The sequence below is a fragment of the Anopheles maculipalpis genome, chromosome 3RL (assembly GCF_943734695.1).
Source record: "Anopheles maculipalpis chromosome 3RL, idAnoMacuDA_375_x, whole genome shotgun sequence".
NCBI classification, from domain to species: domain Eukaryota; kingdom Metazoa; phylum Arthropoda; class Insecta; order Diptera; family Culicidae; genus Anopheles; species Anopheles maculipalpis.
Window position 1 is genome coordinate 45,277,024 of NC_064872.1, and position 21,585 is coordinate 45,298,608.

The 21,585-nt window shown below is 39.8% G+C and overlaps 2 protein-coding genes across 2 annotated transcripts; both read right to left on the reverse strand.

Moving 5' to 3' along the window:
* Positions 1 to 667: 667 nt before the first annotated feature.
* On the reverse strand, positions 668 to 1,547 carry LOC126560663 (radial spoke head 1 homolog). The gene is made up of 2 exons (XM_050216621.1): positions 1,443 to 1,547; positions 668 to 1,348 (listed from the first exon to the last, which is right to left on the reverse strand). The coding sequence occupies exons 1-2, from the start codon at positions 1,545 to 1,547 to the stop codon at positions 668 to 670; spliced, it is 786 nt and encodes a 261-aa protein (XP_050072578.1).
* A 1,090-nt stretch (positions 1,548 to 2,637) lies between these two features.
* LOC126565050 (RNA-binding protein 42) lies at positions 2,638 to 13,413 on the reverse strand. Its single transcript, XM_050222190.1, has 5 exons — positions 13,372 to 13,413; positions 12,921 to 13,296; positions 12,669 to 12,836; positions 11,718 to 11,976; positions 2,638 to 2,827 (listed from the first exon to the last, which is right to left on the reverse strand). Exons 1-5 carry the CDS (start codon positions 13,410 to 13,412, stop codon positions 2,703 to 2,705), a joined length of 969 nt encoding a protein of 322 aa, XP_050078147.1. The 5' UTR covers position 13,413; the 3' UTR covers positions 2,638 to 2,702.
* Positions 13,414 to 21,585: the final 8,172 nt, after the last annotated feature.

Consider the following 21,585-nt stretch of genomic DNA (forward strand, 5'->3'; position numbering starts at 1 on the left):
GTTGTGCGAAAGTGAGCAACCGCCAGTATTTGCTATTTATCTTTTTCCCTGGCAAATTTGTATTGAAAAAACCCTTGATAGTGACTGCAATAAGGGGCTGCAGTTTTTAATCAACTTTGACACCACCGGCGAATGACAGCGCACATCAAGAACCAAGATAACTTCGACTTTTTTTGCTGTACCTGTTGACAAAATTGCCTCAATAACCACTACTAACGTTCTTGTCTATACAAATTTGCCTTAGTAGTGCCTTAGTTGACGTGTTCATATCTATTTTGTCAATAGGGTCACTTGACAGTGCGTGTAAAAAAATGCACATTCTATGTCAGCAGTAATTTGAAAAACATCGAAATAGGGGCAAGCTATGGGGAAAAATACTCTGGCAAAATTGCAAGGTTTATTTTGAATTCAAATCACTCCTTACATGCCGAAGCTACCTGAACTTCGTTTTCTATTCTATTTTTTTTTTTGTATAACTTTGTAATTAATATTCAATGCTGCTTTCAAAAACTCTTATTCCAGTTTCGTAACATTATTCATGAAATTCAAAATGTGGTGTTTTGAAATTTGGCCATCTTTTTAGAAAATTTGTTGCATTACATCCTCATAACAACACACAGATTTAGAAGTTATAGCGTTACTGAGCCACAAAATTATAATTTCAACATTAATTGCTGCTGACAGTATTATCTTCCAGTATTGATTCATCCGAACTGTTGCAATCCTGGCACTCCATCAACGGAATTGGAACCGGAAGCGGTTCCAATGGGAGGCGAGCATAGCTGTAACGATCGATTTCACATGGTGTCCACAGGTACTCGTCAAAAAAACTACATTGGATTATTCCCCGCAGCAAATATTTTGATGCAATATTGAACACACTCTCGTGTGCATCCGACAGTTTCGTACCGTCCCATGTCCCATGAAAACGTACGCTTCCGAACAGTATCTCTAACGGTCCAACCAACTGTCCCTCATTCCACGATCCACGCAAACGAAGGCCATTTTGAGCAAATGAATAAAACCCAAGGCCATGCTTTTTATCTAGGCACCAGTTTCCTTCGTACAGATCCTTATTCGCGTATGAATATACTCCATACCCATGACGGACTCCTCTCATCCAATCTCCGTCGTAAGTGGAACAGTCTGGGTACGTTTGTATTCCACGTCCCTCGCGAAGGCCTTTACGAAATGCGCCCGTGTAGCGGTGGCCCGATCGTTGCCTTAAAGTACCTTGCCCTGAGAATACGCCTTTCTTAAACGATCCTTCATAATGGTCACCGTTTGTAAATTTAGCCTTTCCATTGCCAGACGGTTCATTGTTTCTATTTCTTGGTCCTTCATAAAGCTGTAGGAAATAAGGTGCAAAAAATATCACTAACATGATTTAGTTACGTACACGCTTTATTCCTAACTTATACGTACCTTCAATTTTATTTCACCTGTATCAGCCTCTTTTTCGTTTTGTTCAACTGTATTTTCATCACTGTTTTCTGATGAACATGGCTTTTCTTGAACGAGTTCTTGGGAACACACCAGATGTTCATTAGGTGCTTCAAAAATTCCACAATCTAGCTGGGACATACGTAATCTTTCCAACGATACCAGCGGTTTAAGTACAAATGAATATGCAATTGATCACTAGATGATGAATTAAATAAAAAAAACGCATTCTTGCAATTCATCTCATAAATGATCAAGCAATGTTTTCATTAGCATTGGTATCTTTGATAAATCCCAATCATCACCATCAGTCTTTCTCTTTCTCTCCTGCACTGCCTGTGAACGTAGCTTCAATTGATTGTATAAAGTAGGTTGGGTGGCTCGGTGATGAGGCGACAACGACGCCGGTCTTCACACGGGGCAGGATCGAGGTTCAAATCCCATCCGATCCGTTCCACAGTAGTGGAACTGACTATCCAATTACGCGGTATCAGCGAGTCTAGTAAGCAATTCGATAGCCGGCGTGCCCTAGAAGGTTAAGCAAGGCAAAAGTGATTGACCGAACAAAAGCGGGGTCTGATGGCTAAAAGGGATCTGATTTGAGGGCTGATTTGAAAGTGGAGAATTTAGAACAAGAATAAAAACTAAAAAAACTAGAACGGAAAAATATTATTCGACCTATTATCTAGTTCGATCGTTTAAGAAACGTCTGAATGGATTTTTTTTTTGTCGTGAGCGTTTCGCAACCCTAGAGAATAATCTACATTAGCTTATTGAAATTGATTGTCGACAAAAACTAGATTTAACATGGAACAACTCCAAAGCTCTGAGATTTTTGCCCAACCGTTTAAAGCTCCATTCAACCGGTATAAACAATAGGATTTCCAAAAGCAAGTTTTTTGGTTCTTCATTCTTCTGTACAAATAATAATGAAATTGAAAAGATGGCATGAAAATTGAAAAATAATTATTTGCGACACAGTTTTTAACTGAGTAAACTCACCTAGTCCGACGGAACATTCGGCACTCAAAATGAATCTAGATATTTCGGTAATAAAACTATCATCAAACGTATTGGATTTTGTTACTGTTTTTTTCAAGTGATTTTTTGCCTACTTCACTTGTTGATGAACATTTACAAATCTTTCGTCTTTCAACTTTCACTCACACGTGCACAACTCTGCCAGTGCCGTCCGAAATTGAAGAAGGATCAATTAAAATGCTGTCCATCCAACAAACATGTTCCCTCGATGATGTTCACTAGCTCTGATTGAAGAGGCTGAGTAGCGCTTGTTTTTCCTTTTCCTTCTTCCGCACCACATCGATGCTACGATTTTTCCACGTGCTTTTGCGTAGCTTGATTGGTCGACTTCCCACGTAGCGTCCTGCAATCAGAGCGGATAAAAGAGAGGTTTTCACATATATTCATACAATCTTTATGACCAGCAGCATTTTATTTCTTTCTTTTCTGGTTCGTGTTTTAAGCTCATGCATGCATACGAGTCTTTCTAGCCTAGTCTGGAAAACCAATACAAACACTCAAAAACAAACGCTCAGCTCTTGGCTACTTTCAAACCTGCTGTACACGCAAGAGCAACAAAAAATTACCATTTTAGACATGGAAAAAACACACCACAACTTCCGCACATAGCACTGGCTCGGCCGGTGGCTAATAAAGGATTCAACACCGTAGGTCAAGAGCAGAAACAGTTGTGGGTTCTCGATGCAGCATGCAATCAGCCACCATAAATGTCATTAAATACACTACTCGCAACCACGTTATAACATTCTTCCATGCATTTGCTCTGTGTGCATAAAACTTTCTACCGTAAGCCGGTAGTTGCAGTGATGGAAAAGTTGCTGCAAACAGTTAGATAAGTTATTGTAAACTTTAAACTGTGGTTTTTGCTCAATCCCGGGATGCTCGTTTTCCTTTCTTATCGTGACATTTTCGTACTTCAAATACCTTTTACACGACGACAAGATTGTCAGCATAAAAGTACCACGTTTTCCAGGAAACCTTTGTAGGTTAGTGAAACAAATCGCGCCGAAATGACCGCTGAATGTCAGTGTGGATGTTCGTTATTTAATGGCATTTCAGTTATCCTCTATGAAGACTTTCAATGAACGCCTCCAGAATCGGTTGAATTTATTGATTTTTGCTGTAAACTTACGCCTATTCTTACGAACAGTGTTCTGACTCCTACCAAATCTCGATCATACAAGCGACGCTTTACTATACTCCTGAGTCCCTGAGTCCCCCCCACGCGCTTTGTGTTTGGTCAGTGTTGTTTCGCCATTTCAACGTTCAAATTTTGTCGACCACGTTCTGCACGTGTACAAAACGATACGACGCAACAATCGTATCATCCTCCGAATGAATGAAATCGAAGCATTAAACGGTAAGTCTGACTCTCCGGAGAATTCAATTGGTTCACGCGTGCAAAAACACCTCCCCCTTGATGCCAATGATATCACGAGCAGATGATAGATGCCTGCCACTCGTGTCCGTGGCTTATATGCTACCCAATTTCCATGATTTAGTCTATTGTAAACCGTTGTACACTGCCGTTTGAAGTTTCCATGACATCGGTGAACAACATATCGCTCGAATGTCTCTCTATAGTGCGGCCGAATAAAAGTTGCTGCCAAATGGCAATTATGATACCACAATTATGTGGCATGTACGGACCGTTTCCCAGGCCGACCGACCGGTTTGTATCGAACTGGGTACAATTTTTAACGCAACCATTTAGGCTTCGGTGCAATTGATGCAAAATATACGACTTCTAGCAGGTAAATAAGGTCGTCCATGCTGACGACGCGTTGAGCTCTGCTGTGCTCTTGTACAAGTGTACACATCGACCAAAAAGGGTGTAGAAATTCTAATGTATCTTCCGGCGGGTACTTTAAATGCAGATCACCGGCTGACCTGAACACTATCTTCGACGGCAATCGCACCGTTGTGGGGTTGGTGGTGTGATTTGTTTTTCAGCAACCGCTTGGCACGACTTTGGCAACACAACATTTGGCTTGATATTCTGATAAAATGCAAAAAGACGTGCATTCATCCATTTACAATGACTAACCATCGACAGCAGGCATCAATTTCGCTCACCGACACCGACTGCGCATTGGATCAGATACAGATCTCACGCCCTTGCAATCCGCATTCATAGCAGTAATGGCAAGGATATACTTTCTTGTCGACAAGGTTTTTTCTTGAGTCAAATTCAAGACAAATTTGAATACTAGTGGCCGACGGAATGGAACGATCGTATAGCATATCACAAAAGAGAAGTCACTGCAGGTGTGCCAGAATATTCATTGTGCATACGCAAAGTTTTGTTTCTTATTCATTCTATGCTCTTTGTCTCTTATTTTTTAAAACATTCGGTAATTTTAGGTACGATCAAGCAACTCTACAATCGGTAACTCATGACTTAGTGCGATTGAAATCTTGCCTGTTCCTTGGAATGATAACATAAATAGTTACAATTATCTAACTATTCAATAATCTACAAGCCATACTATCAAGGGAGCGCATGTATGTGGAAAACAGACAAGAAATTGAAGACCAAATTATGAAAAAAAAATCAAATGGGATCAAAAATAATTATCCATCTACAGCGTATTGTGTCAAGTTATATTTTACCGATGTAAAAACCATCTCACAATGTATCTTTTACGATCCGATTAACTTATTACGTGACTTTATATTCCACGCAATGCCAGTAGTAGGATGCGTGATCGATGTTGTTTGTCAGCAGCACTTACATGGTGGTGAACCGGTCATGTCTTTTTCCGCTTTTTTTTATTTTCACGTATATGCCTGGATCGGGTTTTCTCGTCCATTGGTAATGTTGATAAGTTGTAGCGAAAATATGTAGATTGCTGCCTGCGAGCCAGCCAAAGGTCTTGTTTTTCGAATTGATTAAACATGGGCACGGATTAACGCCATGGTGGGCTAGTGGTGCTTTGATTCCCTGATGTAGGCGGATGCAGATCAAATGTCAGCCAAGGTTGGTAGGTAAAGAAATATTAAGGAACTAGTAACAACCCAATCATTATCACCATTTTATGTGGGGGTGTGTACATCCATGCTCACAATTTCTGGATAGTATCACCTGATAATCATCGCAGATAACTTCTCAGTTTCGCAAATCAGTTTTTAGTTACCAACAAAATGAGCAAAGCAGTAGAAAGGATACTTCTCAGATCTCCTCTACGATCCGCTGTAAAACAAAACTGCTTGTAAAATCGATCACGATTCAAGTGATCGGTAAAATCTAATGAAAACAGTTTGGCGTGCAACCAACCATCCAACCCAAAGTCCGATCTTAGCCATGCGCATCCTGCCATTACTGCAGCAGATTGTTGCTATTTTGTCACGCTTTATTACCTTCCAATCATCACTGATGCTGCGTTAAATTCTTCGAATCCTTCAACAGACGTGAGCGTGCTGCTTAACGGTTATTCAATCACTCACTTACTCACTCACTCAACGCGGACCGGTAGGCACTCATCATCTCAGACACACTGAAGAGCTACTAAACATTCTACAGCTGTGTGGGCCCAACCCGACCCCAACCCCAACTCAATCACCGTGATAACGACGAAAGCTTCTATGCGTTTCTCTCTATCTCTCCCGTTGCTCACTTCGAACGCACCGCAGCAGGATGAGAGGATGTTGATAAATACCACCCTCCAGCTGCCGGGTGCTAACATTCTGTCGTAGTATTTCAAACCATCCGCAACCGTTTCGATTTGTGTGCGGTTCCAAACTTGACCGCTTTCAGGTAGTCGGCACCCGAAGTTTAATTGGAAGCTGATGGAACAGATACTGAAGCATTAAAGGTGCTCAAGACAACGCAGAAACATCAACTTACATCGATGGCTCCAAATTGCATCGGCATTACATGGTGGCCCCCGTGTGTTGCCTACGAAGTGATACAGTGAATAGTGAAATCTCCGTAAGAAATAGTGTATTTAAATTTTGGCTTACCACCGGTAACAACAGCACGCCGCTTCTGTCCAGCAATATGTTTTGTCCAGCACAAGTTCAGCTGGAATGAATTCATTGTGATAGTTTTCCAAATTATGCTTGGAACACTGGTGTCGGATGGACTGCCGGTTACACTCAAAACCCCCACCGTCCAAACCATCCTTCTTGAGGATTTCTCTGGAGCGACCGAGCCATAAGGCAAAATTACTTTAGCTGCTAACGTAAAAGCTACGGTCTGTGGAAAGAAAGCAGGTAGCAATTCGCAAGGTGATCATCATCTACCGAAAGTTCACACCATATCCTGTTGCAGTGCAATGCTTAAAATGGAAAAGGTAAGAGTATGACCAGATAATGCAACCACAAGCAAAATCACAATCGTACTGCATGGGCCGCTTCCTCAACTTTTGTGATTCGAAAATCCAAAAATAAATAGAGTTTCTTTTGTGTCGCCGATGTGACATTCAACACAGGGCCGATCGAAACGTTTGTCTTTCCTTTTTCATTTTTACCCATTCCTAATAAAAATACCAAATGCCAGTTCTCTTCACCTTCTTCAATCTCAAGAACACATAATCGTACAACGTGTCGATGGGAAACACATATCAATAAACATTGCTCTATCAATGTTCGGGCAATACTCTACTGCTAAAACCACACCGCGGTACACACCCACCTTCCTGCTCTAGAGTAGCAACAAGATCATCAAATTCTTATACACCATACGCCCACCGCATGATCCCCCCCCCCCCCAGTATGCGACCGTTCTTAACCTTTTCTATTCGTACACAATAACCTTACAACGTTTATGGCGGGAGTCATGTTTCGTTTCGTCTCCAGTTGATACCAATGCGGCGACTATTAAAACGGAGTTTTGATTCGTAGTTTTAACTGTTCACACGCCATCCACATTCCAGTCATTCGGTCGCTTACGGATTAACACAGACAAATCAATCTTGCTGCCGAGTGCCACAGCCTCGCAAACAAGATAGCGCCAACGGGAGGTCGGCTCCCGGAGGTGAGCTCGTCAACATATTGTCCTCGTTTTTGGCCTGGGAACTCCAGGTCGGAGTACGCGAGATTATTTCACCGACCAAAGCATACGATTAACCGAAAACGATCAGAATCAATGGAGGCGCCTAGTAACCATTAAAAGACAGTCGGCATGATGTGTGTAGAGCGATTGGTCGGTAATTATTCGGTTGATGTTTGACATGTTAGGTATTGCTTGGTGGAAAATGGTGAAACCATTGCATTGGTATCTTCTTTACCGAGTGGATTGACGCGGTTGTTAAAAGCAAATTAAATCACCAATTAAAAACAACAACCTTTTAGCTTGGTTGGTTGGTGCACATAAAGAGACTTGGGTAAATTCGTTTGCTTCTATGGTATTTCTTATTAAAATCGTTTTCGTGTATTTTCTAATTTAATCTGCAAGTGAATCAAAAGTAACAGAATGGCTCGCGAAACATTAATTATACTGAAACCGTCTAAAAGTTCGGTACATACAATTTAAAACATGGGTTAGCGGCAATAGCGGTCGATTTTTTTTTTCATTATTCGATAATAATTAATGAGCGCGCAGTGTCGCGTACTTGTGCATCGTATAATTATTAGCCTGAGAAATCCCAAAGCGGCATGTTTTTTCCTCGTGGAAATTTCTTTTATAATTTCGTTAAAAAGAAGATGGAGCGGACTTTGTGGCTAATTAGAGCCTCAAGTTGATCAACAACCCAATTAATACAAAACGATCCGATTCAAACTGCATGAAGTGCTGTAGGAATAATAACTATCTGCAGGTGTGCTTCTAAGGCTTGCGGTTTGACGCATGCAGAATATTCTTGAGCGCGCATAAGCCCAAGGCTATAAAAAAAAACCGTATGAAATTAACATTCCTGCACCGTGCCAAGGGACACAAGGGACGTATAACTTCTGCCAGGAACGGAACGAACGCACATCCTTCAGATAATGCCGAATGGAAGCTATTGAATTTCAAAGTTTTGTAGTGGTATAATTCAGTTCACGATCGGGGTGGCACGTTTTCCACTCGAGGTATTGATATTAGGGATTTCAGTATCTTAATTGAACCAATCGGAAAAGGGCTCTCGTATTTGCTAAATGTGCCGTAGTAGTTATAACAGTTAAGATCCATTTTCCCAACTACATAGCAAACGATTAATCAATGTTTTGCATCTTCCGCTACCAGGTTTTTTTAAGCTCCAAGTAAAATAAGTCGTTGGATTGCAGCCTGCTAATGGCTAAGGCCAATTTGAAAAATTGTTTAGCTATGTAATATCTCTTCTGCACTAAACTGTATGTACGTTTGTATAAAACCTAACATACAAACACCTTGTTGCCTTCGTTAGCCGGGCAAGTAATACTTACACATTTCCCAGAGATTGCAATGTGCAAATGCCAATAAATCAATGATTAGATTTTACGTAAAGATCCGGCATATTGCAGAATATATAAATTACGCTTCAAGTACACAAATGCTATGGGACTGCCACTCCCGTTTTGCACTACAGTCTCTCATGATCCTTGCAAGCGATGCAATCAATGATTATATATATCCTGCAACACACACCCTTCCACTAGCAAACAATACAATTCTATAATGTCTATCATTATAGATGGTACGCATTCACTTACATCTATGAGCACCAGAACACAATCTATCATCGATTAAGAACGCCTTGTTTCGCTTTCGCATGAGAAAAAATGTGACCCACTTGCCACCGGTTCATCACATGGAACCGCATGCAAGACATGAGGCGTAGAAATGTTGCCCTACCCTATTGCTCCGGAACTGTACTTCGGTCGCACGATCAACCCAATCAAAACGATCGAATGAAAACATCCACCCACTTGCGAATGATCGAGTCGAGCAGTGTTAGTTTATTTTTACTTACTTCGTTTTTTTACTGTAAGCTTTATGAGCAGACCTGGGATGAGGACAAAAACCACCAGTGTTGTGCACTTGCAAAAGTGTATGACACCAGTTAACCCGTTATCATTTACATTCCACAGGGCCTAACGTTGTTACGTAGAAATTAATTACAATCACGTCTAATCAGTGCAACATCAGTGCACTTGAAATTGGCCCGCAATTATCGTATCGCTCGCACATTTTTAGTTCGTATCAATATTCCCACCCTTGAAGGTAAACAGAACCCGCCATAGCGCCTAAAATAGAAGAAATGAAGCAACAAAAAAAAAAAGAACCGATCCTCCGAAACAAACAACCGATCGTTAGCATCATGCATGCAAGGAAGCTCTCTGATAGGGAAGACATGGTTTTTACTACGTGCCGCCAGCAACGGGAAGCAGCAAGGAACGCATGGGTCTGCGGGCTCCCGCTATCGCCCGCAATGTGGCCGAGTAAGTTAAACGTTAGCCTCCCGAGACCCGCGCAAACAGTGGTAGGTGGTTATTTACGATCATATTTACAACTGATTGTGATTGTGAACTTTTAGAAAAGTCCATCATCTGGCCAGGGTCGCACAAGTAGTTGCTGTGAATCTGGCTGCGGTGTTTCGTGTATGAACGTTGAAATCACACTTAATTCCCACGTTACAAACACCGTGCATTTGGACTCAATAAAATAAATCACTTAATTTTTAACCGAGAGTGAACGGCAATTCTTCATCTACTAGATATTGCAATAAGCTATTCGCAATCAATCATGGTTAAAGGATGAAATGGATAAACATTGATTCAAGTAAACAATTAGAATGGATAATGTAAAGGAATATGCAGTCAATTTTACACAGCCATATCATTAGTTTCAGGTTGTGTGCCTTCTGTTATTATCAAACACGTGTTCAGGTCTGGTAAAAGTTAGTTATTCTTCAGGGATCATTGTTAATATATTTCATTTTCCTGCTAACATATCACTTTCCTGTTTTCAACATATTCTAGAACATCAGACGATTACGATAAAAACAAAAAAGATTTCAAATCATGGATTAGTCGAGGCTTAAGAACCACATACATGTTTGTGATATGTGGATTTTGTCACAACAAAAGACAACCCACATACACAACATAATAAACACGTTAAGAAGCGTGCCAACATTGGAAAACATTGGTTCGCTAACTGATGTTGTTTGGTTCGGCATGTTCACACTCAAATTCTCACAGTTTTTCCTTATCTGCCGTGTTCTATTTTGCTCTCCTTCCTCTTGTTTTCTAACCCACAGAGCCATTTAACGCGGATCTGGTTTGGCCTGGTGGTGATGGCGGTAATCAGCGTGCCGCAAAGAGTCATCTCAATGCCATGCACTGGTGGTTCCAATGACCAAACAACAAATGCCATACGTACGGACCGAGTTCCTGCCCCGGGATCAAAGTCTGTGGGCGTTCCCATTGCGGTGCCAACGGTAGCCTCGTCGACGCCGTCCGCTATCAAAAAGGATCTATTCATGTCACGCGGCTGGGGAGCTTCGGGTATGCCGTTCTCGATGTTCTACCTAAATCACTACACGAAGGCACAGAAAGCCTATGCACAAAATCAGCTACTTCAACAGCAACAGCAACAGCAGCAACAATTACAGAAACAACAACAGCAACAACAATCATTACAGCAGCAGCAACAACTCTTAAGGATACAGGAGGACCGTTCGCTAGCTGGATCTCAGGAGGACACAACAAGCAAGGATACCGGTTATCCGTTGGCTCCGCAAACACTTCCTTTTGGAACCCGGTATGATGATGAACCAGTCGCTGTGCACGCTCAACAGCTGCGCACTGATACCGACTACGCGGATAGTGCGTCATCGGTGCGTACATCAAAGGTGAACACAGCACGCCGCCAGTACACCGTACCGCAGCTGTTCGTTTCTTACGGTTGGGGACCGATGGGATAAACGAACCAACAATCTTGGTACGCCCACTCACTCGCTCGTTCCCAACCCCCCAGACCCGCCGAATAGTAAAGACCCGCTTCTATTTTAATGGTGCGCGAGAGAAGCGGAGTATTTTACAAATAATATCCATACACACAGCATATTTTCAGCTCATGTTTCATTCTAAGTGTCACAAATTATACTGTAATATTACTCTCATATACATAAATAATATAAAAGTGCATGAAGTAACTATGAGCAATCATTGTACATCGTAGTGTAATTTACAAGAGAAAATTTGTGTGAACAAAAATATATAAATATAAACAAAAATCAAGAATTCTATTGTGGAAAAATGAAAGCGGCTATTACAATGAAAGCAACGCGATCTGTTTTGTTGTCAATATTCTACATTTTTCTACTCACCGTCCATCTCCTTCATGGCACGTATGAAGTCCTGCGGATCCTTGAAGCTCACGAACCCGTATCCCTTGCTCTTGCTCGTACGCTTATCACGTATCACTTTGGCACGTTGAAAAGAGGGATATTTGTTAAAGGTGCGCGTCAGCAGTTCATCGTTCACATCATTCCCGAGATCGCCGCAAAATATACGAAAATCGTCCTCCGGCCAGTCTGATAGCGACATGTCTTCCCAGGTCTGTCCACCGGCTACGCGTACCGTTTGCTAGTGTAAAATGTGGCAAGCGAAGAATATTAATAGTCACAAATAAGCGTTTTAATCGATCGTTAAATGTGTGTGTGTGTGTGTGTGTGTGTGTGTGTTTAAAAAAAAACTTTTCGTATGTAATAGTGAGAAAATGGGATTTTTATTTATTTAAAATTAATTATGACGGTCCAGTGCCGTATTGTTCGAAAATGGGATTTTGATAAAACTTTTTTTTCCAATAAATGTCAGTTGCTGGCAAATATGCATGTTGCAAATAAGAAGGAATCAATATCAAATAACTTCAATCAATGAAGCCAGAACTGCAGGCCAACCGTATTAAGGTTTGGTTTAGATGGAAGCAATTCAAATGTGACCATCACGGTAAATGTCGCGATCTGCAGTACTTCTGCAGTAGAACAACAAAATAAAGGCAGGCAAGAAAAAATGCATTCATTTCTGCAAAAGGCATTTGCATTTGCAGCTGAATGTGTCCAGTTAAATACCGGTTTTTTTTCTAATTCTCCCTATTTTCTGCATGCAAAGTTTGCTGTGCGTTAAAAGCAACTTTCTAGAATGCCTCTCTCTCCTCAACCAGATTCTAGCTATAAAATTGTATCACAAAAGAAATCCCGCATCAAAAACTTTTAACATACAGGTCTCGGAACCAGTTTTATCTTCCCTTCGTACATCTTATCCGTTTGCATACTCACTTTTTTATCTTTCTTGCCCCGTCTTTCACTGTTGCCGAACGATTGCAGCGCTGAAGAGGCCCGGGCGGCTTTAATCGCTTCTTCCGCTATTGGATTTGGACCAGACTTTTCCATTTTAGGTTTCTTGATCTTTGTAGTCACTTCGTATTGAATGTTTGCTATATCGTACTGCAAGGGGTAAGTAAAACAGAGATATCAACATCGGTGTCGTTAGTGACCGGAATTAGTAAGGAGTTGTTTGATCCATTTTACCGATTGGACAGCCGATGTGGAACTGCTCGATGGACCCGAAGATGAATCTGACTTCGTCGCAATGCCCACGGTAGGACGGGCAGTGTACAGCTTCGGTGCACTGCTAACAATAACCGGCGTGGGTTCGGTAGCATACGACTTCTGAGGCAATAGTGGTTGCGGTTGAGCACTGAAGGCTGGCATAAATGGGGGCATTGGCGGTGGTGGTAGCCTTGGTGGAACTTGAGACAGTTTTTGTTGCACTTGACTGTACGTTTGCGATCCGATGACCGTTCGTACCTGCGATGGTATGAAAGGATTGCCAGATACTGCTGGCTGTGCCGGAGCTGGCATCGCACTATACGACACTGTTGCACTCGAGATTTCTGCCTCAAATCTAAAATGGGAAAACATGGGTTAATATATTCTTCATTTATTATATTCTTACCATCCACAATCGTTTTCCACTTACCGAGACATTTCATCCTCCATGTTCTTCCTTTTAGTACCCATTTCGAAGTGAACAAATAGTATTACCGCAACCACACGCGTATTACTAAAATGTATTGAATGTTTGAGCCTTTTCCTTAATCGTACCAACTATTTCCATTTTTTTTTAGTAGAGCAATTTTATTCACCCGAACAAATGCAAATGCACGAGCGTTCGAGCGGCAATCAGCGAAAGATGCAAATGTAAACAATACAATGATGCTTTTCCTGTCACACTGCTGTTATTCGCTTGGACACCAACAATGACAAATAATGTGCATACTTTTAGAAAATGCATGGCTTTGGAAAAAAAAACTGGATGGAACATTGACTCATTTCACACCCAAAAATTATTCTACGAAATTAACAAATGTGTACAAAATTTATTGCAAGTAAAATAAATTTTTAAAAATTCTCAAGCTAATAAACTTTACATACCTTGGCCACAGTGGGCGAAATTTAACCGTTGGTCATGAAATGTTCGTCCGGCGCGTTTGAAAATACGACTGGAACAGAACGATTTGCAAAAATTTTGTAATAAATTACGATAAAAGCTACTTCAAGTCTGTAACGTGAAACAAGTCAGGGGCATTTTAAGCATATGGATATAACGATGTATGTTTCAAAAAACAACAAAAGCAGCATTACTTCCTTCCTTGCGCACTATCCACGTGGTCGGTAACATTTCGGAAATGAAAACGACAAACATACGACGCCGTACATTTTTAAACATACTCTTAAGCTTATATATTTCTCTTTATCATCAAAGAAGTGTGAAGAAACATTCCAAAATAATGTTATTACAGTCAGTTGAAGAAAAAAACATAGTTTGTAAAAAAAAAACTTATCACTAACATTTTTCAAGGAAAACGTTTCCTCGCCATAAACTCAAACCAACTAAATGTTCCACATTCGATGCATTAAAACTGAACTGAAAACTGTGGGGCGCACGACAAACAGCACGCACACGGTTTGCCTTACAATTATTTGGATTTTCAATTGTGTCCTCTACGCGCGGATACCTATCCTGGTGGTGGTGGCTCACTCACTCATTATTTTGCAAACAAAAAGCACATTTAAATAACTAATATGATCGAATGAGGTCTATGTTTTTTTTTCGATTTCCATTGTTGCTGTACGTTTGTGTTTTATTACGTAGTTCAAATTGTTCATTTTACTTCTTGTGTGTTTGTGTTACCATTGCTCCACTTTTATTCTCTCATTTTCCTTGTGTCAGTTTCCTCTTCACATGCTTCGTTTCATTACTGTTATGCCTGTCAATCTTTCGCTTTTTCGCTTACATAAATTTTAAATCTTTATTCGTAGATTTAAAAAAAGGAACAATTTTTTGCTTTCTTTACAAATATACAAAAGTTCTAAACATCTAGGTTCATTACTAAATTAAATGAAAAGCTTACTTCGAACAGTGCGTATCTGTGTATGTGTTTGAGTTTTCTTTTTAGAATGCAACTAGAAAAACTGAACAACACGACGAGCGGATGAAGAGGAATGAAAGAAACAAAACGTCTGAAAACTATAAAACTATATCAGAAAGCTATATAACCCACGAGAGATGCTAACAACTGGCAAACACAGCAAAACAAGAAAGTACACATTCGATCGTTATAATTCTCCCCTAGAGACCGTGATTCCTCGTAGTGTCTATTACCCCTATTCTTCTTTTGCACTATTGATCTTTCTCGCTGCGACAGTCCGATCCCATTTTCGTCTTTTTTAGTTGTAGTGTTGCTTATGCGGTTTGACTGTTTAATTGTATGTACTTTTTTGTTTGTTTGTTAATTTTTGGCTAAACAGCTCGCAAGAATATATTTTGATACGGAAGAATGTTCAAACAGTTAGAAGTAGTAAACGATTAGAATGATTAATGCTTTTCCTTCCACTCCCCACCTCCCCCACAACCCATACCCAGATTCTTCATATCACTTTGTATAATCCTATCAACGCTTGAATATGGTAGCCTGATCGATCGATCTCTTGTCTCCACACCGCAGTGGATGTTACGATTCGGTTCATGCTTTGATGGATTAGTATTAATAAGTAGCGCTGTTTCGAATAAATTTGGGTTACACTATAGTTCTCGCATCTTGTAGAGGCTCTTCGGACTGTGTCGCACAATCAGACAATTTTTTGTTTTGTTTTTGCTTTTATCCTTCCCAATACACATCATACGGCGCAAGAGAAACGGCCTCCGATCCGTTGCGCTTTTCTTCCGGCATATTTTACAACGCTCTCCGACACCCGATTCCGTGTTGCATTGAGTTTTGTGTATGTCAAACTAAAATTTATCTTTCCAGTCTTATATAAGCCAAAAAGGGTGAGGGGGAGGGGGGGGGATTAGGGGATGATAGTGTCGCAAACAAGAAAAAGTGAACAAAAAAAAATAGTACAACAGAACAATCTAATAATGATCAACAATACAAAGTCCTTTCGAACACGTTTTTCCGAATTTCCGTCGCACGACGTACTGCATATTTACTATTTCAACCAAACAAACAGGTTAATTTTAGGATCAATTTTGCTATTACGGCCCATATTACTTACCACCCTTCAATATATACTGGGGGAGGGTGGTTGTTCTTGCACCTTTTTTTTACAAACGCACACACACACACACACACACAACAAACGATGTCTATAATAAGAAACGTAATAATTTCACAGAAATTACCTCCCATCCTTCACGCCCGATCGAATGGCATCGGTAAAGAGAATGGGTTTGACGTATGATTGGCCTAAAACAATATGCTATGGGCATTTTGCATGTGCATATACATAAGAATATATGTATAAATATGTAAACATATTTACGTATAAATTTGCACAGGAGACTATATACACAAATGTTATGTATTTTAATGTATTTGGGTAGACGGGAGCGAAGGGGCATGTATGTATACTTATATAAATTGCTTTGCTTTGCTTTGCTTTACTTGTCTTATAGTTCTTCATTTACTCCCCGGTTGACGCCCGGTTTGGACATTGTTTGAGGGGAAAGTGAGAAAAACCGACGGAAGTGGTTTTCACTAGGGGTTCCACAAAAAAAAACCATTACATAAAAGTATAATTTTCACTATAAACAAGAATTGAGTTTACCGAAAAGATTGATTGATCAAAGTACGACGATCACGTTGTGACTAAAGCAACGTAACAAAAATGGCCACTTTTACTAGCTTCAATCCTCTGCTGAGACGGTGTTAAAGTGATCATTTAAATCGGGAAGAACTTCCCAGCGATCACGCTATTCTTCACAGAAGGGTGTGCCTTCCTATTTTAAGAAATCATTTTTCACTGTCCGGTAGCCTTCTTGTAGTGATCGGAAGTGTAATGTCTCCGAATATATCCACCTATACAAAGATGTAAAGTTAAGAAATGCATGTCCAGTCGCAGTTTTATGCCACGGATAAATAACAGCAGAGCAGTAGAGTGTGTGGAGTTGTGGAGAGAGAATAAGGAACGTTCAAGAAGTTTGGTTGAGGTTGAATTTTGTACGAACCTTCATTTTTTTTGCGAAGTGGTTCTGATGGAAATTCATTTCAGTTTGACATATTCATACAATTTCCCTGTTGATCTGTGCCGATTCCAATTTCATTCGCGTATGGTTATTCATTTGAGTATTTCGGTGCTGCTTTTGAAAATGTTATGTTTTCTGCAAAAATGTCCTCATCCGATGTAAGCGTTACTTGCGCATTGCCTATATTTGTTACGCATCGATCGATGCCTCTGCATTACGTACGTCTACTGCTTTGTATGTATGTTATTTTATCTTATCCACTTTCTCGGTTTCAAAATTAACTGCTGGCACAGCACTCCGCTCTTCACCACACCACTTCATCGATAAAACTGGTTCTGGAGGATAAGAATTCAGGCATTTCATGGGCAGTTATAATTTCACTTTCCGTTATTTGTTTGCATATATATAGTATGTTGTTTTTTTTTAAATATGATGATCGTGTATGTATGTCTGCTCGTATGTGTGTATGATTTAGCTTTTGTATATTTGTTAAATGATACTCTGCTTTGCTGCTCTCTGTCTCTTCCGTCTGATCATCTTACTAACTCTATCACCCAGCATCGTTCAGCTAAAAGCAAACCTTTACCTATTTTGCTACGCTTGTCTGTGTTCCCTGCTTGCACTGCGCGGTTTCTCTCTCTCTCTCTCTCTCTCTTTCCCCCCTTTTTATGACTACCATTTTCGACGCATTCTAAATCATATTTAGCCCGATCGATTGCCCGCGTTCGTTTTTGCCACAACACCACCGCTTGCCAAGGAATGATTGCAAAACCGAGAGCCTTGTACTGCCTTGTATCATTTCCTTGTGTTTTTTTTTCAGGGGGGGGTGGTTTTGGTCATATAATTTCTTCTTTTTTAATTGTATTATGTTTCACTTTCATATTCATATTATTATATGCCACTTACTAGCTACAATTTTTTAGTTGCACATCGCGTTTGCTTCGTTACCATTGTCCTGTGAGTTTATAATTATCATATATAGATAAAACAGAAACTTTCATCAGCAATTCAAGCAAATGGGTAAGCTTTTTAAACCGTACTATATGCTCCATAGCTTGCTGATCCACACACCAGCTTAAGTTACACCCGACATTGGTTCGACTTGCTTGGTTGCAAATTAACTGTGAACGTCACTTTAGTTGATACATGGTTGCAGCAGCAGTAGCGAGGATTATTAGATGAAATTATTCATTCTTATTACCGTAGAAATGCACTATTCACGCGAGGAAAATAACAAATAAATCAAATCATTTGTCTGCTTTTAAATGTCACACATCTGTAGCTTACGAAACTTTACGCAAATCACCTGAACGGATTTGCGGTTTAGGGGCGAGCGCGAATGATTTAGTTTGAGGTTTAATGCTATCTTTATATTTTCCCGGTTCGTCGCTGTCACTGTTGTTGGTGGTATTGCTTAAGTGTAAAGGGTTTTTTGCATCAAAATGTACCATCATTCCAATGCTGATGGCTTTATGGAATTAACGCAATAAATTATTTACTTTCCCTCGGACCAGGGACTCTAGCTGTAGTTATTTTTGCCATTCATTTTCATTTTTATTTTCTATTCTAAATGTTTCCTGGTTTAATGGTAATCAGTCTTAAGCCTACATAGTACATAGAACCTATAAACTTTCCAAGTTTGAACCCATTTGCACAATCCGTGGTCACAGCGAAATGTGTTGCAACATAGAGAAAACTTGAGAAGAAAATAAAAACACAATGTGAATTCGAATAATCTGTTCCTATAATTAATAAGCTCACAAAACTTGACACATGTTTAAAGGGGGGGGGGGAAAAAAACTCTTTCAAACTAACGCCACATCGGAAGGATATATTTAAAAAAAAAAAGTGTATCATTCTATGCCTCTTTTTTCATTCGTCGCACGCACATTTTGCTAACGCAATTGATTTAGAAGGCTACTTTTTTGCGCCACCTTACGCCATTGATGCGTTTTGAGAGGTTTCGTTTCACTCTTTCATTTGTCTAGAATTAAAATTGTCTAAAAGAAAATTTATTTTCAGTTTTTTTAGCTTTTCTGCAGCCCTAAGACATGTGGTTTTTACACACACACACACACGCACGATACAAACTAAATCATAACTAAGCTTTTGAATAGGTTATAACTAGAATGCGAATCAAAATGAAATTGATTGAATTATTTTGTTAAAAATCACGCGGTTTTTGTCCGAACTAAGTCAAATGAAACTACTGGAGCTTTATTTTTCCTGTCACCCTGGTTCTAGAATGCGGGAAGAACCTTTTGGGCGAAATTGTACGAATTTTATTCGACAAAATTCTATTCCGGTTCGCAACTGCGGCACTAAATCGAGCATGGGGAGTCGGCAGCACCGCTTTGGAAGAATATTCGATGATACAGCTTTCAGGGTGTGTTGAAGCAGACAAAACAAAATTTCTTCTTGGTGTGCAAAATGCGTTTGAATATGCTTCAAATGGAAGAAATATAAAAACGGCTTGGGAGATGTTACCGACAATTATCCCGTTGCTGATGTTGCATGCTAATTTGCAGGATGGGTCAGAATACTCATATGATCATATGAATCACATGACCATTCACACACTCTCGGTCCACACATGCACATACAACAGTAAAAAAAGATGTGCAGAAAAGAAAGATGCTAAAGAAAAAAAAAACTTTCACATATATAATTTAGGGCGGCCCGGTGGTTTAGGCGACAGCGGCGCCGATCTTCAAACGGCAGGACCGGAGTTCAAATCCCATCCGGGCCGTCCTCCCGTAGTGAGGACTGACTAACCAACTACGTGGGATCGGCAGTCTAGTAAGCCATTTCGATGGCCGGCATGACCTTAGAGGTCGTTAAGCCAAGAAGAAGAAGAATTTTGTCACCCAGCAGTATCTGTATTAATCCGGCAATATATAGATGTTCTTTGGGATTTAAACCATGACAAATAAAAAAAAAAAAGTTTTACAGCATTGCTCTATTTCCCATATTATAATGGGAGAATGCGTCTATCTGTAAAACACTAAAAACGAATTATAGTCACTGAGACAGTGACTGTATTATGCATTCAATGGAAGTATTTAAATTTCGATCCGTTTTGCATTCATTACGATTTACTAAATTAGCAAAAAAAAAAAAAATTTAAACAATTAATCTGTTCCAATCAATCTAAACCATGAAATCAAGCTAACTTGCACTGTTTTATAAATTAATGGGACTTGAACAAAGCATAAAATCTTTACATAAAAGCTATATTTAATCTTGCAGTGCATTGAATGCTTCCGTTCAATCGCATTCATATGCCTTTTCCATCAATGCGCTTTTTACGTATTATTCGAATGCTACAATTATGCACACACCAATTTATCGTTCCTCTTTCATTCCTCGGCTAGCCGTGGTTCATAATTTTCCCTTCCATATAGATATCACCAATAATTACAGCATTAACAACGCCATAAACCAAATTGATAGCGTCATGGCGCAATCGTTAGAATCTAGCCTTATTCCCGCCAATACATCGACCACATCATGCACCACATTCGTATTAAATGTGTCCTTGTTACATCCAGTTAGGGGTTATAAAGACTAATGAAAGTTATATTATTCCCGGTACAGTTATTATATGATCCTTAAACAGAAACAAATGCAGATGAAACCCTATCGAACTACCCCTATTATTCTATACGCCCGAAAGTTCATGAATACATCATACACACCACCATTTCCATTATTCCACACCGTCCTCACAATGGTAAAACAATGTCTACTCATACAGGTGTACCTCTATTTAGCCAAAATTTTGTTTTGTTGGTAGTTTTTCCCTTCATTGCTTCTTTTTCATGACACTGCAAATTTTGCTTCTTTTGTCGCATCGAATCACTGAACTAAGTTTTTTAGTCCAGCGGTAAGTCAATGCGCAGTTCGATCAAAATTCGAATCCATCATACCGATGGTTTGCTGTACACATTATTATTGCGTTTTCTCGTACTTGTTGTACATTCGCTTATTCGTTACTTTTGATATCTCATTCAATGAAACTAGTATCGCCCACATACTCTACTCACATACCACGGTACTTTTGTTTGTAGTGTTCAATCCATTACTGGTTCCTTAATCGTCTTGAAGTAAACCTTAAATCAAATCTTACTATATGCGCATTGTTCCAGTGTATACTTAGAAGTAAATAAGCAAGAAAAAAATTCTCTTGCCTTAGGTCTTGCTTTGAGGATGTCTTAATCTAAGAGAGTTGTATAGAATGATGCTGTCCAACGCCAAGTATTAAAACAAACCGAAAGTGTGTCATTGTGTTTCCTGTTGAAACCAACTAACACTTAATAATAATACAGCTTTGTTGTTTGCTAAACCCTACACAATATGGTGGGTAAGTAGATTGGTAGGTTGGCTAATGTGTAGGAGACAAAATTAAACATTACGGCACGTAGCTAAGGGACGATGAAAAATGTTTGTAAAAAAAAAACAGAATGCATTGTGAAAAAAAGTCTAATGAAATAATTAACAAATTATATAAATCAAGGGATATTGTGTCACTAGGAGAATCGTTCAAGCACCATCCATCGTTTTCTGGTACGTAATGACAACGTTCGAGGGACCACTGCCACTGCTACTGCCGGGAGCTGTTGATACTGTTGCTTTAGCGCCACCGGTGCTGCTGCTATTACCATA